The sequence below is a fragment of the Ovis canadensis genome, chromosome 24 (genome assembly GCF_042477335.2).
Source record: "Ovis canadensis isolate MfBH-ARS-UI-01 breed Bighorn chromosome 24, ARS-UI_OviCan_v2, whole genome shotgun sequence".
Classification (NCBI taxonomy): domain Eukaryota; kingdom Metazoa; phylum Chordata; class Mammalia; order Artiodactyla; family Bovidae; genus Ovis; species Ovis canadensis.
In genome coordinates this window covers 51125173-51144348 of record NC_091268.1, presented here as the reverse complement: position 1 = coordinate 51144348, position 19176 = coordinate 51125173, and the positions used below count along the sequence as shown (strand labels likewise).

At 51.3% G+C, this 19176-nt stretch overlaps 2 protein-coding genes and 1 long non-coding RNA gene across 18 annotated transcripts in view; 1 reads left to right on the top strand and 2 right to left on the bottom strand.

Annotated features, from left to right (window-relative positions):
- TFR2 (transferrin receptor 2) overlaps positions 1-1126 on the bottom strand; it is a 12930-nt gene extending 11804 nt beyond the window's left edge. For 3 of the 14 annotated variants that reach the window (XM_069570063.1, XM_069570066.1, XM_069570069.1), the window contains exons 1-2: positions 854-915; positions 630-745 (exon numbers count right to left, since the gene is read on the bottom strand). Coding sequence is in view for 3 of the 14 variants with exons in the window: in XM_069570057.1 (XP_069426158.1) it covers positions 634-745; positions 1036-1090 (167 nt within the window). In the remaining 11 variants the exon portion in view is untranslated. Of the gene's footprint in view, positions 1-629; positions 746-853; positions 935-1035 lie in introns of those variants that run through there. The other 11 variants (XM_069570057.1, XM_069570065.1, XM_069570058.1 and 8 more) reach the window with 9 other exon arrangements.
- On the top strand, positions 642-2528 carry LOC138429023 (uncharacterized). 2 transcript variants are annotated; one of them, XR_011252646.1, is made up of 3 exons: positions 642-1160; positions 1273-1370; positions 2253-2528. It is a non-coding gene; the product is annotated as an uncharacterized lncRNA (long non-coding RNA). The 2 variants fall into 2 exon arrangements; XR_011252647.1 differs by lacking the exon at positions 1273-1370.
- On the bottom strand, positions 1231-19176 carry ACTL6B (actin like 6B). 2 transcript variants are annotated; one of them, XM_069570079.1, is made up of 15 exons: positions 19102-19176; positions 12377-12530; positions 10591-10667; positions 10248-10413; positions 9848-9948; positions 6965-7062; positions 6221-6315; positions 6049-6155; positions 5264-5353; positions 5039-5100; positions 4810-4924; positions 4620-4700; positions 4418-4513; positions 4138-4224; positions 1231-1530 (listed from the first exon to the last, which is right to left on the bottom strand). In XM_069570079.1, the coding sequence occupies exons 4-15, from the start codon at positions 10270-10272 to the stop codon at positions 1450-1452; spliced, it is 1038 nt and encodes a 345-aa protein (XP_069426180.1). In that variant the 5' UTR covers positions 10273-10413; positions 10591-10667; positions 12377-12530; positions 19102-19176; the 3' UTR covers positions 1231-1449. The 2 variants fall into 2 exon arrangements, with proteins under 2 accessions (XP_069426180.1, XP_069426179.1); XM_069570078.1 differs by lacking the exons at positions 12377-12530; positions 19102-19176 and adding an exon at positions 11097-11179.

The window sequence follows — 19176 nt, the reverse complement described above, 5'->3', positions numbered from 1 at the left end:
CAAAACAATCAATTTTTTGACCTTGGGGCAGACTTTGGCCTTTAGTTCCCATCAGGGCTGGGGGAGGGAGGCTGCTGGCCAGGGAGGGTGGAGATATGGATGACCCCTCCCCCTCCTGCTCCTTCCCCTCCCAGCGTCCTAGGGGACTCTCCTAAGCTCCACGAACACCTCTGCCCCTTCCTCACTGGCCTCACAGGCTCCCCAATACCCACGCCCTGAACACATTAGTTGCTCTCTCTGTTTGGACTCAGGGGATCCCCAGCTGAAGGGGCTACAGAAGTGTGACCTGGGGTTTGGTCTGTCCCATTGTCTGTCTGAAAGGGGGGCCTAGGCTCCTGCCAGCTGCTGGGGAGGGGGGTGCATGGGGAGGAGCACATGGTCAGGCAGGACCAGAGAGTGTTCCAGGATGGGGGTCCTGCCTGGAGTCGGGGATCGATGCCCCATCAGGCATCGGTGGAGAGAGTCCTGACCGAGACGTGGGCAGGGCTGGGTGACGTTGGACAACTCATGGTCCTCCGTGGGCACCCGCGCCTCTTTGGTGTCCAAAGGACTTGGACCACACGTGTTTAGATAATTTTAGGGCCTGGGGGCCTCAGAACACACATCAGACACAAACTGCTAAATTTTACCTACAATTCCAGGCCGAGAGCGCAGGTCCCCAAGCCCCGCGGAGGAAGCCAGCACAGCGAGTTCTGGAATAAGAGCGGCGTCCGGGTCTCCCGGGGAACCTCGGTTCCTATCCAAGCTGGGAGGAAAGTTCTGAGCTGCTGCTGGGGTGAACCAGTGCCCCAGTCCCTGCCCCACACTTGTCACCACCTAGAGCCCCGGGAAGAGACAGCGCTGACCAGCTCACCTGAGCTGTCGGTCCAGGGGAGCTTAAGCGCGGCCTTGCAGCGGGCCAGAGGCCCCGCCCCCGGGGCCCACCTCCGGCCCCGCCCCGCCCCGCCCCCGGGGCTGCCTCCCGGCTCCGTCACGCCCTGGCTGCCTCCGCCCCCAACTCGGCTTCCCTCTGCGGCCTTATTGAGCGTCTCTAACCGGTAGTCGCTTGGTGATCGTCCCTGGATTGCGGCCCCTCTGCAACCCGAGGCATCCGGGATCCCGCGGCTCTGCCCTCGCCCGCAGACTTTGCCCCGGTGTCCACCGTGTAATTCCGAATGGATGTAGGTGTGGCCCTCCCCTCTCCTCCCTCCAGACTCCTGCTCCAACTGCCCACCCCCAAAGAGGCCAAACTTTTTTTTTTTTCTTAAAACATGTTTACTCCCTTTAACCCAGAAACTTCACAATCAAGAGGACAAGTGGGGAGGAGAACAAAAGGGGGCCGATGGGAACGTTAGGAGGGTGGCTGTCGATCCTGCGCTTGCAGAGCCGAGGTGGGGGAAACCGTCTTCTTCCGTTCGCTTTCCCTCCCCCACCGCTGCGGGCCGGCCTGTGGGTGGGGAGGGGGCGCCCTCAGGGGCACTTCCGCTCCACGCACTGTTTCCCGCCCTCCTCATATTCCTGCTTGGAGATCCACATTTGCTGGAAAGTGCCCTGGGTGGGTGGGGCGGGAGGGCGGTCAGGGAGGCCAGGAGGGAGGGAGAGCAGGTTCCCTATGCTCCACCCGTGGAGGTTCGGAATCTTCCCCCTCCCAAGCCCACATCCCCCCACCCCGCCGCAACCACCAACTTGCCCCATCTCCCTGTCCCCTCCTTCGTATTCAGAAGGCGGATACCCGCTTCATACCGTTCAATCAACGATGCATTCACTGAGTATTTACTGAGCACCTGTCAGTTCGGAGCCCAGGGCGGTTCGAGCTGGGAGGTGGACCTTCCAGCCGCAGGCCAGCGAACCTGCGCTGCAACACTCCATATCCCCTCTCCACCAGATACCCCGTCACTCCATCAGGCCTTACATGCCAAGTCTCCCTCCTTCCCAAGAAAAATCTTTCCTCCACCCTCCTCACCATTCCGACACCACCTAACATCAAGGTGGGGATGATGTCTTTATTTTGGCACCCCACCCCACCCCCCCACCCCCTGTTGAAATAGGGTCCGCCAGCCCTGGCACTTTAGACTGTGCCATCTCTATGATCACTTGCGTCTGCCTGAAAGTCAGTGTGTGTGTCCCTGTTTCTGGACACACCTTCCTGGACCATGTCACCTCTCCCTTGACTTCTGCTTACTGTGCCAAAGCCCCACCCTTCCCACCATCTCCAGTTTCCAATGCAGAGCTCCCTGCCGAGTTCCCGACCCAAATTCTCAACTGTCTTTCAGACAGCTTCCTGGTCCTCAGTGTCTCCTGGAACCTCACTCAGTCAACATATCCATGACTGCTGTCACCATCTTCGCCCAGCCCTGCCTCAAACCTGCTTCTTTGGTCTTTCTCGCCTTCTACAGTTGCCCTGTCCAAATCCAGTGGCCCCTTGCCACGTGGAACACTTGAAATGGAGCTATCGAGCACGTGAAATGCAGCTAATCCAAGATGAAATGTGCTCTCGGTGTCAAATCTGCACTGGATATTGAAAATAAATCCAGAGGATGTGAAACGTCTCACATTTTATACTAATTGACGTACTGATAGTACTTTGAATAAGTAAGTGTGTTAGGCGCTCAATCATGTCCGACTCTTTGCAAACCCATGGACTGCAGCCCACCAGGCTCCTCTGTCCATGAGATTGTCCAGGCAAGGATACTGGAGTGGGGCGCCATTTCCTTCTCCAGGGGATCTTCCCAACCCAGGGACCGAATCCGGGTCTCCAGCACTGCAGGCAAATTCTTTACCTGGGTCTCATCCTTGACCCCTTTCCTTCTTACCTCTCGTATCCAAACGGTGCCCACATTCTCAGTCAGACCTCTGATAAGCTCCCAACCCTCTCTCCCCTACATCCACTCTGCTGGCGACCCCGGGTCACAGTGGAGACCGCGGTAGCCCTCTCCAGCCCACTCTCTGCTCTGTAGCCCAGCTTGTGTGCTTAGTCACTGAGTCGTGTCTGACTCTGTGTGACTCCATGGACTGTAGCCTTCCAGGCTCCCCTGTCCACGGGGATTCTCCAGACAAGAATACTTGAATGGGTTGCCACGCTCTCCACCAGGGGATCTTACCAACACAGGGATCAAACCTAGGTCTCCCGCATTGCAGGCAGATTCTTTGCCATCTGTGCCACCAGGGAAGCCCAGGTGAGCTTCCTCAACTCTGGCCCCACAGCACCTACCCCCTGCCTGTGGCCTTGCCTGGCTCTCCCCTGGGGCCACACACGCTCTCCTGCTTTGCCTCCTGAGTTCTCACTCTTCCATCTCAGCCTGAAGGTTCCTTAGAGGCCCCTCCTGATGCCTGAATGAGATCAGGTCTTCCTTTGAAGGAACACCCCACACTTTGTGGTGACCTCCTCTTTGACTGTCTTGGCTTCCAGACTGTCCCCATGCACGAAGGCAGGGATGAGGTCGGGCTGTCTGTCCAGGCGCGCAGGAGGCTTGCCACGACTGTGCAACTGACACTTTCGCAACCCTGAGCTATCTTCGGGGGGTCAGTCTTCTGTCACTCTGACCCTTGCTTCTGTCCCTTTGGGGGCACCGCCTCTAGCTGATATCATCCTTGTCCTGTCATGACCCTGCTGTCCCCCTCTGTGTAGCTGACACTCATCAGATGCAGTCTGCATCTTTACCTCTCTGCTCAACGTCTTGCCCCTGCCCCAGCAGCTGCTCCAGACTGAATTCCCCACCTACCACCACAGAACCACCCTGACTGCTGCCTTCGGTTTGTCCCTTGCTCACCACCCTATGCCCACTGCTACCCATCCCGTGACTCTAGGACAATAGAAAGAGCCTCCCGCCAAGGTCCCCTTGAATTCAGCTCATACCCCCATCCCCAAAGTCTCATGTCGGACATAACCTTCCCAGTCATGCCTGTGGCCATCAGATCCCCTTGCCCCAAACCTCTAGGGGCTCACCCTGGCACACAGACCACCACAATCTCATCCTAGCCAACCTGTCCAGCTTCCTGTCCTCCACTCCCTGCTTTGTGTCCTGAGATCGAATCCACCTTTCTGGGAGCACTGACTGCCCTTTCATAAACAACGAGCGAATGAGGTGGTAGGCAAGGTGGTGGGGCGGTCTGGATCTACCCCACATTCAGCACTAGGCCAGGGCCCTCCCCTCTCACCAGTGAGGCCAGGATGGAGCCCCCAATCCAGGGGCTGAACTTGCGCTCCATGGTGCTGTTGCTGGCGATGAGCTTCAGCCTCATGCTCTGGGAAGAAAGAAGGGCTAGGGGAAGCAGACACCTGGTTCTGGGAAGTGGGAAGGGACAGGGCTCGGAGTGGCGAGGCCATAGCGGGAAGGAGCCGCTTTGGTGGCCAGAATACTGGCTCAATGTGTGGGAAGGAGGAAGGACTTGGTGCTGAGGGGCTGGCCCAGGGCCCTGGCCGAGGGTGGGCTCCTACCGGTGGAGTCTTCTGGGAAAGCTCTCGATTGAGCCTGTCAGTGAAGCCCTGCAGGAGCGTGTTCCCACCGGTGACAATGACACTGCCGTAGAGGCCCTGAGAGCAGGGAGGAAGAGTGAGCAATCAGGGCACAGCCCCGCCCTGGCCCCCACGCCCCCGCTTCTCCTGGACCCCTCCACCCAGAGGCAGGCTTGGGCCTCACCGGACGAATGTCAATGTCGCACATGCCGATGCTGGTGGTCACCACGTGGCCCACCCCTAACATGGTGTTCCCCGACAGGCCCTGTGGAGAAAGGTGACTGGGCTTTGGGCCCTCTGTCCCCTCTCCCCAGACCCCTGTCATCCTTAGCTTCCCCCCAGCCCCGGGACCCAGGGACTCCAGCCAGCCCCACCTTGACATTGGAGGGATCAAACAGGCCCTCAGGGATGCGGAGCCGCTCCGCACCGTAGTCTGTGTTGTAGCCGTTGGGCATCTCGTAGTGCACTGTGGGCATCTGCGCAGCCACCCTGCCCAGGAAGGAGTGAGATTCTGCTTGGGGTGCTCCCGAAGGACCAGAGGACCCCCTGAGCCCCAGGCCTGCCCCTTTCCCACCCGCCACCCCAGCTGTGGGCCCCACTCACTGCTCATCGTAGGGAGAGTCTGAGACCTGCAGCACGGAGGCCTGGAAGTCCTGGATCACCTCCTAAGAGCCCAAGGATGCGGTGACGGCTGGGCTCCCTTCTCAGGCCCCCCCACCCCACCTGCAGGGCCTCTGTCCCTCCCCTCTGCTCATGGAGGGGAAGGGTGGTGAGGGAGGGATTAGGAGCTGGAGGTGTGGTTTCCGGGGACCCTCTCCAGTGCCTCACATTGCACATGTAGTTATGCCAGGACTTGGAAACCTGGGGTAACTTCTCCTTCTTCTTCCAGTTTGGGGGTGCGCCCTCCCGTACAGGCTCCTGTAGGGGCACAGCCTGCGATCACCCTTTGCATCCCACACTGGCCCAACCTGCCCTGTCCACACCTGCCTCCCCAGCACTTGCCAGCTCTGCAGCTAATGGGCACCGGGTTCTCTGTTCTGTTGCCCAGAAAAGGTGTTTCTCCCCCTTCCCTATTAGAGGAGAAAGAATGGGGAGAGCCCACCCCATGGATACTGTGCACTCAGTGGGTACAGAGATCTATAAGGCCTTGGTCAGACTGAGGGCTTGGAGAATCCAGTAGGAAGCCAGACCTTAAGGAAACAGCCTTTTACTGAGCCATGTTCCACGTGCGGATCCCTTGCATGCAGGGTCTCATTTAATACTTGCGGCAGTCCTACATGTAGTTTTTCCACTTTGCAGGGGAGGAAACTGAGGTTTAGGAACTTTAGTCTCATGTTCTAGGTCACACAGTCCTTCTGTGGCAGAAGCAGACCTTGAACCTGGGTCTATTGGAGCCCAGAACCCACCACACTGGCCCTCATACACACATCCTTCTAGCAGTTGGCTGTGGGACCTTGGCCATGTCCCTCAGCCTGTCTGGATCTCTGACGCCTCAATTGCAAATTGAGGGCCCAGGATCCTCTTGGGGCCTGGGTGCTCCCCGCCCTGATATCTGATGGGTCGGAGGGTTGACAATCATAGGGTTAGTGCCCAGGACATCCCAGAGGCTCCACCTTGGCTGCGATCATGTAAGGTGGGATGATGTCAATGGCCATTTCCTGGAAGAGCTCTCGGCACTGCATGGAGATGAAGTCCCCTGCCAGGGGTGACTTGACAATGCCTGGAAAGGAGGGGGTGTCACTGCCTGGTCCCTCAAGGTGCCCCCGACCCCTATCGAGGCCCCACCTTGCTGCAGGACGTAGCCATCATGCACTGGAATGGCCGTTGTGTGGGTGGCCCCACTATCCAGCACCAGACCTGTGGAGCGTCCGTTTGCAAAGCTGGTATGGGAGGGGTAGGTCAAAGAGCCAGCAGCAGTGAACAAGGAGGCTGGAAGCTGATCTGGCCTACTCTCCACTTTCCCAGGTCCAGCCCAATCCCAGTCTGCAAATCTCTTCTTCTGGCTTGTGACCCATTTGCTAGAGAAAGGCAGCTGAGACACTTTGCCACTTGTTTCTTCTCTGAATCACACTGTCTTCCTCTATTCCTTTCTTCTGAATATCCAGCCTCTCTTTTTAGTCTTAGTTCTATGTCCCATGGGATCCCTGAAATGAGGGTCTATGTAGCCCCAGTGCCTGGCACAGGGTACAATGCAAAGCTGATCCTTTTAGAAAAATAAATGGGAAGGGAACATCTCAGTGTCATGTACCCTTCCCTTCTCTCTCCAGCCCCAGCCCCCGTGGTCTACTTGTCCCAACTCTCCACGCTCAGCCTGATCCAAGGAATGGGAAAGGACCACTGGTCTGGCCACCCCAAGATACAAAGCACTCAGCTCCCAAGGGCTCTTTGCACTAATGGGGCTTGGGGGTGGGGGGGTCTGCCCATCCAGGATATTTATCTCCATAGAATCAGGCCCAGCCTCCATCTCAGTGCACCACAAACTCCACCCTGATTCTCCATTCTCACAGAGCAGCTTAACCCAGAGGATACGCAGTAAGCACAGCTGTCTTGCATAAGAAGAAAGCAGGAATGTTGTACTGCTCAAACATCAGCTCTGTCAGCTTCTCCCGTTTGGCCCGTGTGTTCCACTGGGGAGAAAGTGCAAGAGGGGAAGTTTCAGGAAATGAAAGGCACCAATCTACGTATACACCTTCCACATACACAGACCTGTTTTGCACTGAGGACAGAGGTCAGGTCCCTTGACCCTCATAGGTCTTTAGAATGTTGAAACTATAAAGAATTTGAAATATCACAATTAAAACCCAACTGAAGAAAATAAAACGCAGAGAAGGAAGTTGGCCAAGATCACACAGAAAGCTCTTGGTAGAGCTGGGTCTAGAGTCACAGTCTCTGGACTCCTAGCACAGTGCTTTCCATTGTGCAGTACACACTTCAGGCAAACCCCACCCCCCCAAGACCCCAGTACATCCCTCTTTCCCACTCTAATCCTCTCAGAGATAAGAAAGCTGAAAAGAACATCTTTCTGGGTAACAATGTTGGATTGAATACAAACGTTTACATTTATTCTCTCCCAGGCTATGCAGACAGTCGTGTTTGACTCTTTGTGACCCCATGGATTGTCTCTTCTGTCCATGGGATTTTCCAGGCAAGAATACTGGAGTGGGTTGCCATTTCCTTCTTTAGGGGGATCTTCCTGACCCAGGGATTGAACCTGCAACTGTTAAGTCTCCTGCCTTGGTAATATAGTCTCCTGCATTGCCGCTGCTGCCACCTGGGAAGCCACCTCCCAAGATCCCAGCAAAATTATAATAAATGGAGAATTAAAAAAGAAGAAAACCATAACCCCACAAAAGTCAACAGGCACATAAAAAGATGCTCAACATTTTTGGTCATTAGGGAAATGCAAATCAAAAGCACAATGAGGGAGCTCCCTCATGGTCCAGTGGCTAAGACTCTGCACTCCCAATGCAGGGGACCTGGGTTCAATCCTTGGTCAGGGAACTAGATTCTACATGCCACAACTAAAGATCCCACAAGTTGTAACATGTGCTACAACTAAGACCTGACACAGCCAAACAGATACATATTTTTTAAAGATGAGTAAAAAGTAACATTCATGGGACAGGAAAGAGCTCCTGGAAAATAAAAATAGAGGAGCAGAAATTAAAAGCTTTATAGAAGAGTTGAAAAAGAAATTAAGGGAATATCTTGGAAATTAGAAGAAAGAGATACATAAAATATAAAAGATGAAAACATTAGAAGAAGACCAGTTTAGGACGTATAAAATTCAAATAATAGGATTTCCTAAGAGAGAACAGAGAAAATGGAAAGAAATAAATCAGCAAATAAGTAATTAAATTTTTAATTGAATTGAAAGACGTAAGTGTCCAAATTAAAGAGACACATTGAGTGTCCAGAGCCATGAAAAAAAATAAACCAATATAATATTGTGAAACTGTAAAACACTGAGGACAAAGTGAAAATTTTATAAACTGTCAGAAACAAAAATAATTTACATCAAAGGATCAGGAAGTAAATGACCTTGCCTTTCTTAATGGCAACAGTAGATGTTGGAAGAATTGAAGAAGTACCTTCAAGATTCCATAAAAAGGGATTTCCCTGGTGGTCCAGTGGCTAAGACTCTGCACTCCCAATGCAGGGGGCCTGGGTTCAATCTCTGGTAAATGCATGTCACAACAAAGACTGAAGATTCCATGTGGCACAACTAAGACCTAGCACAGCCAAGTAAATAATTTTTTAATAAAAAAGTTCCAAAGAAAAATTATTTCCAACCTGGAGTGTTATACCTAGCTAAACTATACATCCAAGGTTAGACACGCAAAGTCTCAAAAATGTTACTTCTTATGTCCTTTCTAAAGCAATTACTGGAAGATGTGCTCCATGAAAACAAGGGGAAAAAAATCAAGAAAAGAGTCATGATCCACTGGAAACAGGACTTGTAATACAGGAGAGAGGTGCAGCGTTTTCTTAAGATGAAGGTGAAGGGAGATGTCAGGATTATAGCTACATCTTCTGCAGAGAAGCTAACTAGTCTACAGCAGAGCAGGTTGGTAGGCTCCCGGAGAGATTTCTTGGAGATGAAATTGATAGAACACCTAAAGCAATTAATGTCTTGAGGAAAGATAAAGATAACTGATGAATAATTTCAGGTCACATTACTAAGTAGATAGAAAATGAAGAAAAACAGAAACAAAATTTTCAGTGCTAGAGAAAACAAATAATTGCACAAGAGAGGAAAATAAATAGTTTATTGCCTGTCTCAGGCCTGATTAGCATATATAATAATAAGAGTATAAATACTGAATCTTAAAAAAAAAAAACCAAAAACCCTAAACTGCAACAGTACTTCAAATAAGAAAAAAATGTGTATGGTGTGGGTTGGGGAGGAAAGAGAGCTAAGCGCTCATTTTCTATAGTGGGAAACCCATAGATAATACCTAGAGCTAGAAAAATTCACAGTCAGTGATTTATGATATTTAGAGATATAAAAGGTAATGGCAAAATAAAAGCTAAAAGAGAGAAAAGCAATTGTCTCTGGAAAAGGGATAATAGAAGGAAGAGGCTATGCATGGCAGTTTATAAATAAAATTGATTCTATATAGGTGTATATAACATTGACCAAAAATTTCAGTTAAAAGGTCACACGGGGACTTGGGGGGTGGGGCATCGTGTAAGGATGACTGGCAGAAAGGCAAGTGGAGAGAGCAGAAGAGAAGGAGGCATGGAGACTAACCCAGGGAGGAAGGAAAGTGGTTGAACTTGACAGAGTTGGAAGGAAAGTTTGAAAAGCAAAGAAAGAGGAGTAATCACTCCTCTTGAGGAGAGGAGTGGCTTGAGGAGAGGTGAATGGCCCACTCCAGGGCTGTTCTAGGGGCTGGACTATGCACTTACCGGGGCCTCTGACATGAGCACTGGGTGCAGGTTTGGCTCAGACTTGACATGCTTGCTGTAGGTGTGATCCAGGATTGCACGGAAGCACTCCCAGTCCTCAACTGGGGCCAGGACATCAGTGGAGAGATGAGGGTGGGCAGGCAGGGGTCCAGAAACAGAAAGGAAGGAGGGAAGCCAAGTCCAGGGGAGGGGAAGTGAGACAACGTCCAGCAGAAATCCCCCCTTTCCCAGGAATCTGGTGGACCCTTGTGAGAAACCAGGCAGCTTTGGGAAGTAGTGAGGGCATCCCTGGGACTTGGGCAGCTGCAAGGAATACTCCGTGAATGTGGGGTCCTGTGCCCCGGGTTGTGGGGTGTGGGTTCTGGGTCTGTGTCAGGAGCCGGTAGTGGGGGCCCCATACTCATGCCATTCTTGAGGGGAGACATGACTTCTGCTCCATCTCGAGGCACGTGGAGGGCGTTGGTGTCGATGTGAAAGATTTTCCCTTTCTTCTCTTTCTCCCCCTCCAACTCCAGCCCGCCCCCCTCCTCCGCGGCCAGCAGCCCCACCGTGGTGGGGAAGTCAGCCTGGAGCGGGGCATGGACAGGAGAGAAAGCCATATCTTGCAGGGCCCTCAGCCCACCCCCTGGGTTTACTCCCACATTCCCGCTCATCAGAGCTTTTCTCTGGGCGCTGAGAGCCCTGGATGACTGGGAAGCCTGGAGGGGAGCCCTAGGATTTGGGCAGAGGGCTGGAAGGCTCACCTTGGGGCAGTCCTCCCCAGCGTACCCAGCGCGGACTGAGAAGGAGCCAATGTCAAAGACCAGCGCCCCCACCTCATCTGTGCGGGAGACAAACTTGTGAGGGGTTATCTCCCAAACTCTCCATGGATTGCTCCGAGAGGAGATCCCGGCAGAGCCACCTTCAACCCGGAAGGGTCAGATGGGAGCTCGGCCAGGAGTTCAGGGTCCTGGGAGTGGGAGATCAAGACTCCGAAGTCCCTTTCTGCCCAGTGGCCCTGTTCCTTGCCTGGCTAGAGGCCGGGGGGAGACGGGTTGAATGGTGGAGAGGTTGGGCCTGGTACGCGCAAGCATTCCGAGGAGGGTCGAAGGCTGGAATGATGCAGGACCCAAACCCGGGGCTGGAACCGCTCGAGAGCAGAGGTGACAGGCCCCAGGGTTCCCAGAGCTTGGGTTGCATGGGTTCGGGGCGCTGGGATTCGGGCGAGGCCGTGCCAGGCTGGAGATCCCGAAGTCCGAGGCTCGCTCACCTCCGCCGTAGACGCCCCCGCTCATAGTGCCCTCTCAGGGCTGCTCGCGGCCCGTGGGCGGCGGCAGGATCAGCACCGAGGCCGCCGGACAGCTCCCGGGATCCCGGGCGGGGCGGGGCGCGGGACGGCCAATCGGGAGGCCAGGTCCCCCGCCCCCAACGGCGCCGCCGATTGGCTGAGAGGCGAGACAATAACCCGGCCGGGGGCCGCTGCTTTAAAGGGCCAGCCACCTCAACCTTAGGTGGCGGGGAGGGGATTGAGGGGAGCGAAGACCTGGAGGCTGGTTCTAAGGGACAGGCTGGAAGAGAGCAGGACTACACAAGAGATTCCTTGTCCATTCGAAGACCTGCGGGGTGATTGAAGGCGCCCTTGCTCCCTTACTTTTAAAAATGAGATCTAGGAGAGGGCGCCATACTCTTGGAGACGTGGCCATTCTCAGGCTCCTGAGCAAGGTTCTGCCTTACCCAGGACTGAATGAAACCTCGGGGAGACAAGGGAAGGGAAGAAGGGAGGGAGAGGTACGGGAAGGGGTGTGTCTCCATTTTCTCCCTGTTTCTTTCCATCCTTGTCTTTCTGATGGCCCCTCTTCTCCTAGCTGGTCCCTGTTGGCCTCATACATACACACATGTACACACGTGGCTCTCAGCTAACATTCACCTCTCTTTCATCTGTTTTTCTCAGGAGTTCTTTATCAAGCAAGTACGTTTTCCCCTAGTAGGCTACTAAGTCCTTCTGGGCTTCCAGTATGAGGCCACCTCCACAGCAGTTTTGACAGAGAAGGGGAAGGAGCAGTTCTGACAGCCTGGCTCAGCTGAGAGACTCTTATGTGAGCATGTGTGTAGGTGTGTGTCTGTATGTTTGTGTTTGAGTGTGTCAGCATATGTGAGCACATGCATGTGTTGTTAGCCATTCTCAGTCATGTCCAACTCTTTGTGGCTCCGTGCACTGTAGCCCTCTAGGTTCCTCTGTCCATGGGATTCTCCAGGCAAGAATACTGGAGTGGGTTGCCATTCCCTTCTCCAGGGGATCTTCCGGACCCAGGGATTAAACCTGGGTCCCCTGCATTGCAGGCAGATTCTTTACCACCAGAGCTACCAAGGAAGCTCTTGTGCACATGCATCTGTGTGTACATATGTGCATATGAATACATGCTTGTGTTGGGAGCACTCCCACCTACTTGTTTAGGGGTGAGTGGAGCATTAAGGCCAGCGATAGCAGAGGAAGAGGATTCTGTGTGGTGACTGAATGCCCCTGAAGTTCTCTGGTTACCAGGTACTCACTCTGTAAGGGCGCCACCCTTCCTCGGCCAGAGGACAGATGGTTTGAACTGGCTCATCCGTTATCCACTGGTGACAGTGGCATTTCACATTCCCAGGGTTTGTTCTGAGTCCGGACCTGGCTCCCACTACTGGAGGCTTCGGTGGGAGGGGTGAGCTGTAGGAGAGAGCTGACTCAGGAGCTGGGAAACTGAAATAGTCCAAAGTGAGCCTAGGGTCAGTCATCCGCCTCTATAAACTGTGGTCTGGATGAACTGGAACAACCCCTTACTTAACCTCTCTCTCAGTGCCTCATTTCTTCATCTTTCAAAATGCTGAAGTGAGAATTAAAGGAAGACACTGGATGAGAAGTGATCCTATTCATGGCCTGCACCTCTCCTTTTGGTTGTCATTGAATGATGCTGCTTCACTTCCCCTTTAAATTCATCTTGTCAATTGCCACTATTCTCTTCCTTATCCCAGTCTGGACCACAGATTCAGAAAATGTCCCAGTCAGGGGAAACTTTACTGATCATGAAAATAAGGCCTAGATTTTATTGGGATTTTCCCAGATACAAGAAGGGCTCTATCTTGGGTCACACAGTTCACTGGGGCAGAGCCAGGACTAGAACTCACATCTCTCATCAGCCAGTTGACAGATGATTCTGTATCCCTCTGCAAGTTTCACTGTCCCCATCTGTGGGACAGCTGGAGGTGAGGACTCAGTCTGATGCTAGGATCAAGTTCCTGGCTTGATTCACTCCTGGCTAAGTGCTAGGGATACAGGACTATTCAGCAAACATTGGGTCTTAAGAAAATCCCTGGGTGTTTTTGAGGCTTTATCATCCACATATTCATAGAAATCTGTACTCTATCTCGTAAGGTGACTTTTCCTCTCATGGTTGGTACAAAAGCTACAGTGAACTACAGGACTAGACTTATCTCCCAGTCAACTGTGCCAATTTTCATTTGTCATAGGATCTGACATGATACTCTATTGGATGATGCAAGTGGTCAAGGTAAAGTTTATTAATGTATTTCATCCATCCATTCATTCAACAAACATCCTTTATGCCTATAGTGTGTCAGGCATTGTGCAAGCTATGGGAATACCAAGTTGCATAAAATATATCCCTGCTCTCAAGTTTTAGTGCAATGGGGATCTCAGATGTGCATGAAAATGCGATGAAATGGAGGCTCAAAGGAGGGAAGGGGCTACCTGTCTCCGAGAGTCCAGGGAGACTTCCAAAAGTGAAGTTTGAGCTGAACTGTGAAGGATAAATAGGGGTCACTGGTGAACAAGATGGAAAAGGTCTTCTACCCAGAGAACACTGTGAGCCAAGTTCTAGGGAGGTGGACATTTCTGGCATATGTAGAAATAGGAGAGCCGGATGTGAGCTGGTGGCAGAGACCAGTGTCAGAGGAAGATGAAACTACAAAATAGCCAAAGACCGACACATTCATCCCTGAACTCTATTTTTACTTAGCAAATACAAAGCATCTGCTATGTGCCAGGCCCTGTTATAAATGCTTTACAAATATTGAGTAATTTAATCCTCATAATGATCTGATCATCATCCTCATTTTGGAGGGGAAACAGAGGCATGGAGAGGTAAGTGACTGCCCCAAAGTCATTCAGCTGGTAAAGGGACAGAGCTGAGATTATATATATATATATTTGGCTATGCCAGGTCATAGTTGCGGCACTCAGGATCTTTTTTTCCTTTCTAGCTGCAGCACGCAAACTTTTAGTTGTGGCATGTGGGATCTAGTTCCCCGACCAGGGATCGAACCCCAGTCTCCTGCATTGGGAGCTCAGGGTTTTAGCTTCTGGACCAGAGTCAAGATTTGAACTGTGGTATGTGAAGAGTATTGATCCTGGGGGAAATGTTGCCATGCTTCTATTCATTTCTTAGATGTTCGATGTTCTCCAGGTATCTGATAGGCACTGGGAATAAAATGACTCACATAACTTGATGTGACTCTCATCGAGTTTAATGTCTGTTTTGGAAGATGGATGATTAAATGATTAGCTCAATAAAGGCATCTAACGGTTCTCACATTGGCTAAACCTGAGCAGCTGCTAATGACAACAAAGGCGGTAGGGTCGTGACCCCTAGGCCCACACCTTGAATATGATTTGGCATCTTGTGAGTGTCCTTTCATTGCTCAATGAGCTCTCACCCAGTCCTCTGCCAGACAAACCAAGTGTCCTGGCTTCCCAGGGAGCCCCTAGTGCAGGTGGCAAGTGCCCAGAAAGAAACAGTCCAGTGAAGGCTGCAACAGGCATGGAGCCAGCACTGCAGTGGGGCACAAACAACGGTGTAGTCAGGAAGGCAATATTGAAACGAAGAATGAGAAAATGAAAAATTTCCCAGTTGACAAGGAAGTAGAAGGGGAGTCGGGGTGGAAGGCATTCTTAGTAGACAGGACAAGCCCCAGCCTGTGTGTCTGGCAAAGAAGTCTGGCCCTTCTCAGGGAGTCAGCTGGGAGCTACTGCATGGTTTGTGTGTGTGTGTGTGTATGTATAGATAACTTTTATTTATGTCTGTAGTTTTGGCTGCTCCAGGTCTCTGTTGCAGCACACTGACTTCTTCACTGCTGTGCATGGGCTTTCTCTAGCTGGAGTACACAGGCTTCTCTAGTTGCGGAGTGCAGGCTCTAGGGCATGTGGGCTCAGTAGTTGTGGCACACAGGCTCAGTTGCCTGGTGGCACGTGGAATCTTTAGTTCCCGGACCAGGGATTGAACCTGTGTTTCTTGCATTGGCTGCAGATTCTTAACCACTGGACCCTGCGTGGTTCTGAACAGCAAAGTTATATGATCCAACTTGCACTGTAGAAAGATATCTTCTAGCAGCTATTTGGTAGGTTGATTAGAGAGGGACTATCCTAAAAGACTAGGAAACAGGCAAGAACCAAAGTAATAGCTGTTGGCATACGGTAGAAGGGATAGATTTAAGCAATACTGGAGAAGCAGCATTGATAAGTAGAGAAGGCAATGGCACCCCACTCCAGTACTCTTGCCTGGAAAATCCCATGGGCGGGGCAGCCTGGTAGGCTGCAGTCCATGGGGTCGCTACGAGTCGGACACAACTGAGTGACTTCACTTTCAGTTTTCACTTTCATGCATTGGAGAAGGAAATGGCAACCCACTCCAGTGTTCTTGCCTTGAGAATCCCAGGGACGGGGGAGCCTGGTGGGCTGCCATCTATGGGGTCGCACAGAGTGGGACACGACTGAAGCGACTTAGCAGCGGCAGCAGCAGCATTGATAAGATGTATCTACAGATGACATTGACTGCCAGCCTTACGTCAATCGCCATCTCCCTCCTTTCTTTACAAGCAATGTTTTAGCTGGGTATATGTCTACAGACTTCATTTCCCAGCCTTCCTTGCATCTGGCCAACTCCTGAGTAGAAGTTTGTGGTGTCCTTAAACAGAAAAGAACCTGTGCTTCCATGCCACACCCCTCTTCCTGAGAGACGAGATTCAGATACAGTAGTGGGAAATGCCTGGGCCACACTGGACACAGAGGTGGAAGCCACAGGTTGAGGAGGGCCAAGATGTCCCAGAATCCTGAAGGATCTAGTTTGGGGTTGTTGCTTAAGGCACTGAGTTTTGAGGGCTCTTCATTCTAGCAGCTTGGACTGTAGTCTAACTAATTGACTATCCTTTGGATATGGGGCATGAGGAAGTGAGAAGCTCCTGGGTGGATGGTGGTGCTGTTAAATGGGCTGGGAGACTCAGAGGAGGGGTAGAGCTGGGCAGGATGGGGTGGGGTGGAAGAGGATTACTTTAGTTTTGAATATGTTGAGTGTGAGACATCTATAAACAAGTGGAGTGTAGTCATGGTTTTAACAACCAACTCTGCAGGGAAGGGGAACCTCGATCTTAAGGTTTTGCTGACTTCCATGGTGTAAATATTCCCACCATGATGATGATGTTACTACTATCAACGTGACCTTATTGAATAAGGAGTTGGGAAGAGAGGGACACAGTAGGCTCTTGTGAGCTAGTCCAAGCTGGCACTAGCTGACTCCAACAGTGCACCACTGTCCAAAATCATCCAGGTGGAGATGTTCAATCTGCACCAGAAGATAGAGATTTGAGAGTGATGAGCAGTCAGTGGGTAACGAAAGTCCCAGTAGTGATTGGAGTGAATAACTTGGAGTGAGAAGAGGTAAAGTTGGGATCCCAGAAAGTCAGTGTTTATAGAAGATCCTGAAAGGCGGCAAAGGCTGAGGAGAAGCCTGAGAAAGAACAGTCAGAGGGAGGACAAAGTGTCCCACATCGGGGCCAGATTTTCCACATGTGCTCCAGAGCTTCTGCCTTCTCACAGAAACTGGCCATCCACTGGTCATCCCCTATCTGTCTGTAGCTTCACCTCTCTCTCCTCATTGTCCTTCACGTTATTATCTAAACAAGCTCTAGTGGTTCCCATTAAAACACAAATATCTTGATTCCACATTCTCCCACTGCTGCTGCACCTTCCTACACCCCCTCCCAGCCAAGACTCTCAAAGTTTTGGCCACCTTGGTCATCTCCAGGATCTCATTTCTCACTTGCCCTCAGCCCGCTGCAAGCAGAGCATCCAGTGCAAAAGCTCCACACAAAGCCAGCATCAGCCTCCACAGTGGTCAACCCTATGCCCGCTTCCCAGTTCAGCCTTACCTCACCCCTCTGCAGCATTCAACAACATGTACCATTCCTTTTTGGAACACGGTTTTCTTTCGTGTTCCAGAATTCCATCTTCTCCTGATTTTCTTCTTAGCTGGCTTCTCCTTTGGCAGCTTGTTCTCCTCTGCCTGACCTTTAAATGTTGGAGTTCCTCAGGGCTTGGTCTGAGGCCATCTTGTCTTTTCCCTGAACCTCTTTATGACTTCATCTGCTCTAAAATGCCACTCATTCTCAAGGCTCTATTCCAACCCAGATTCCTGCTGAGCCCCAGACCTACTTAGACTGCCACTGCTGAGCATTCTGCCTTGCACCTCTCCTAGGCACCTCAAGCCTAACACGCCCCAACTTAAAACTCTTGATCTTGGGACTTCTCTGCTGATCCAGTGGTTAAGAATATGCCTTCCAAAGCAGGGGATGCAAGTTCGATCTCTGGTTGGGGGACTAAGATCCCACATGCCACCAGGCGACTAAGCCCATGTGCTATAACTAGAGAGAAGCCTGCGTGCCACAACCAAGACAAGACGCAGCCAAATAACATAAATAAATGTTAAAAACAAAACAAAAACTCTTGATCTTCCTCCCCAAATATATCTCCTCCCAACTGCTCTGCTCTTAGTAAACGGCACTTCCAAGCTGCCAGTACTGACAGCTATGCATGTGGCTGTCTGTCGTTGTCTCTTCTGTATACACTAATCTCCCTGCAGGCAGAGGAGGGCACACAAACTCAAGGGTGTATCACCAGGGCCTAAGACATCACTGGGACTCAATAAATATTTGCTGACTGAGTTAAAGTAAGGAAGCATATTAGCACAGAAACCAAAGTGAGAGGAAGCAGTGTCAGATACCTTACAGAGATAAACAAAATTGGGTTCTAGTCTGAGGCTGCTCGTTTTCTAAATGACTTTAGGGAAGTCTCTTTGCCCATATGTAGATTAAGAGGAAAAAGAAGTAAATTATAAGGTCCTTTCCAAATTGTAATTGACATCTATTACCTACTGTTAATATATCACTGAATTGGTGAGTGCACATAAATGGAATTTGTGCGAAGAATGACTTTTTAAAATTTTTTCTTTAAAAACTGGTGCTTTGATGGGAATTTCCTGGTGGTCTAGTGGGTTAGGACTCCGTGCTTTCACTGCTGGGGCCCAGGTTTAATCTCTGGTTGAGGAACTAATGTGCTTTCCCCATGGTTCCCTGGTGGCTCAGAGGTTAAGGCCTCTGCCTCCAATGCGGGAGACCCTGGGTCGGGAAGATTCCGCTGGAGAAGGAAACGGCAATCCACTCCAGTATTCTTGTGTGGAGAATCCCATGGACGGAGAAGCCTAGTAGGTTACAGTCCACGGGGTCGCAAAGAGTCCGACACGACTGAGCGACTTCACCTTCACCCATGGTTCAGATGGTAAAGAATCTGTGTGCAATGCAGGAGACCGAGTTCCATCCCTGGGTTGGGAAGATCCCCTGGAGAATGGACTGGCTACCCACTCTAGTACTCTTGCTTGGAGAATCCCTTGGACAGAGGAGTGCTTTGAAAACTATCTGTAATGCCTTTAACAGAGGGTACATGAAAAGTGTTTGTTTTGATACTTTTAAACTGCATGAGGACTCAATGAAAGCTCTTCATTGACTTGAACTTACCAGAACATTTTCCCAATCCGTCGGGATCTCATAACTAACCAAGGTGACTGCCGAGGAGGTAGCTATCAATAGTCTCATTTTGTAAATTTGGAAGCTGAGGCACTTACATTCTCAGCCTTTTGCAGGGATGGTCCAGAGCAGGGTTCATCAAGAGGCTAGAATCGCACACAATAAAGTCGATTAAGCTGCCCTGGTTCATGTCTCAACTCTGCAGCCCTAGGAAACTGTTTCCACTATTTTAAATGGGAACAGTGCCAGTACTTCATAATATTTTCGTGAAGATTAAATAAGCATGGAAATCAATAAATACGAGTTGTTATTATAGTGTCATGCAGCCCACTGGACAACGCGGGTAAATTGCCTGGACAGGACTTTTTTCACAGCACACCTGAACTCCCATGAGCTAACCCGACCCCTACTCCTTCCTGCTCGGTTACCTTTGGAATGGCCGCCCTTTCCTCCACCACCTCTGAGACCCACTGCCCGGCGCCGGTCGGAATCTCTCTAACCCC

Bases quoted from the DNA above. Each gene is read 5' to 3' on its own strand.
- ACTL6B (XM_069570078.1), bottom strand. From the start codon at position 11,121: ATGAGCGGGGGCGTCTACGGCGGAG. The intron at 6,156-6,220 runs GTGGGGCCTCGA...CCTCCTTTCCAG, and splicing joins TGGCTACGTCCTGCAGCAAG to GCATTGTCAAGTCACCCCTG. The intron at 5,354-6,048 runs GTGGAGCCTCTG...GTGCCCCTACAG, and splicing joins CTTACATGATCGCAGCCAAG to GAGCCTGTACGGGAGGGCGC.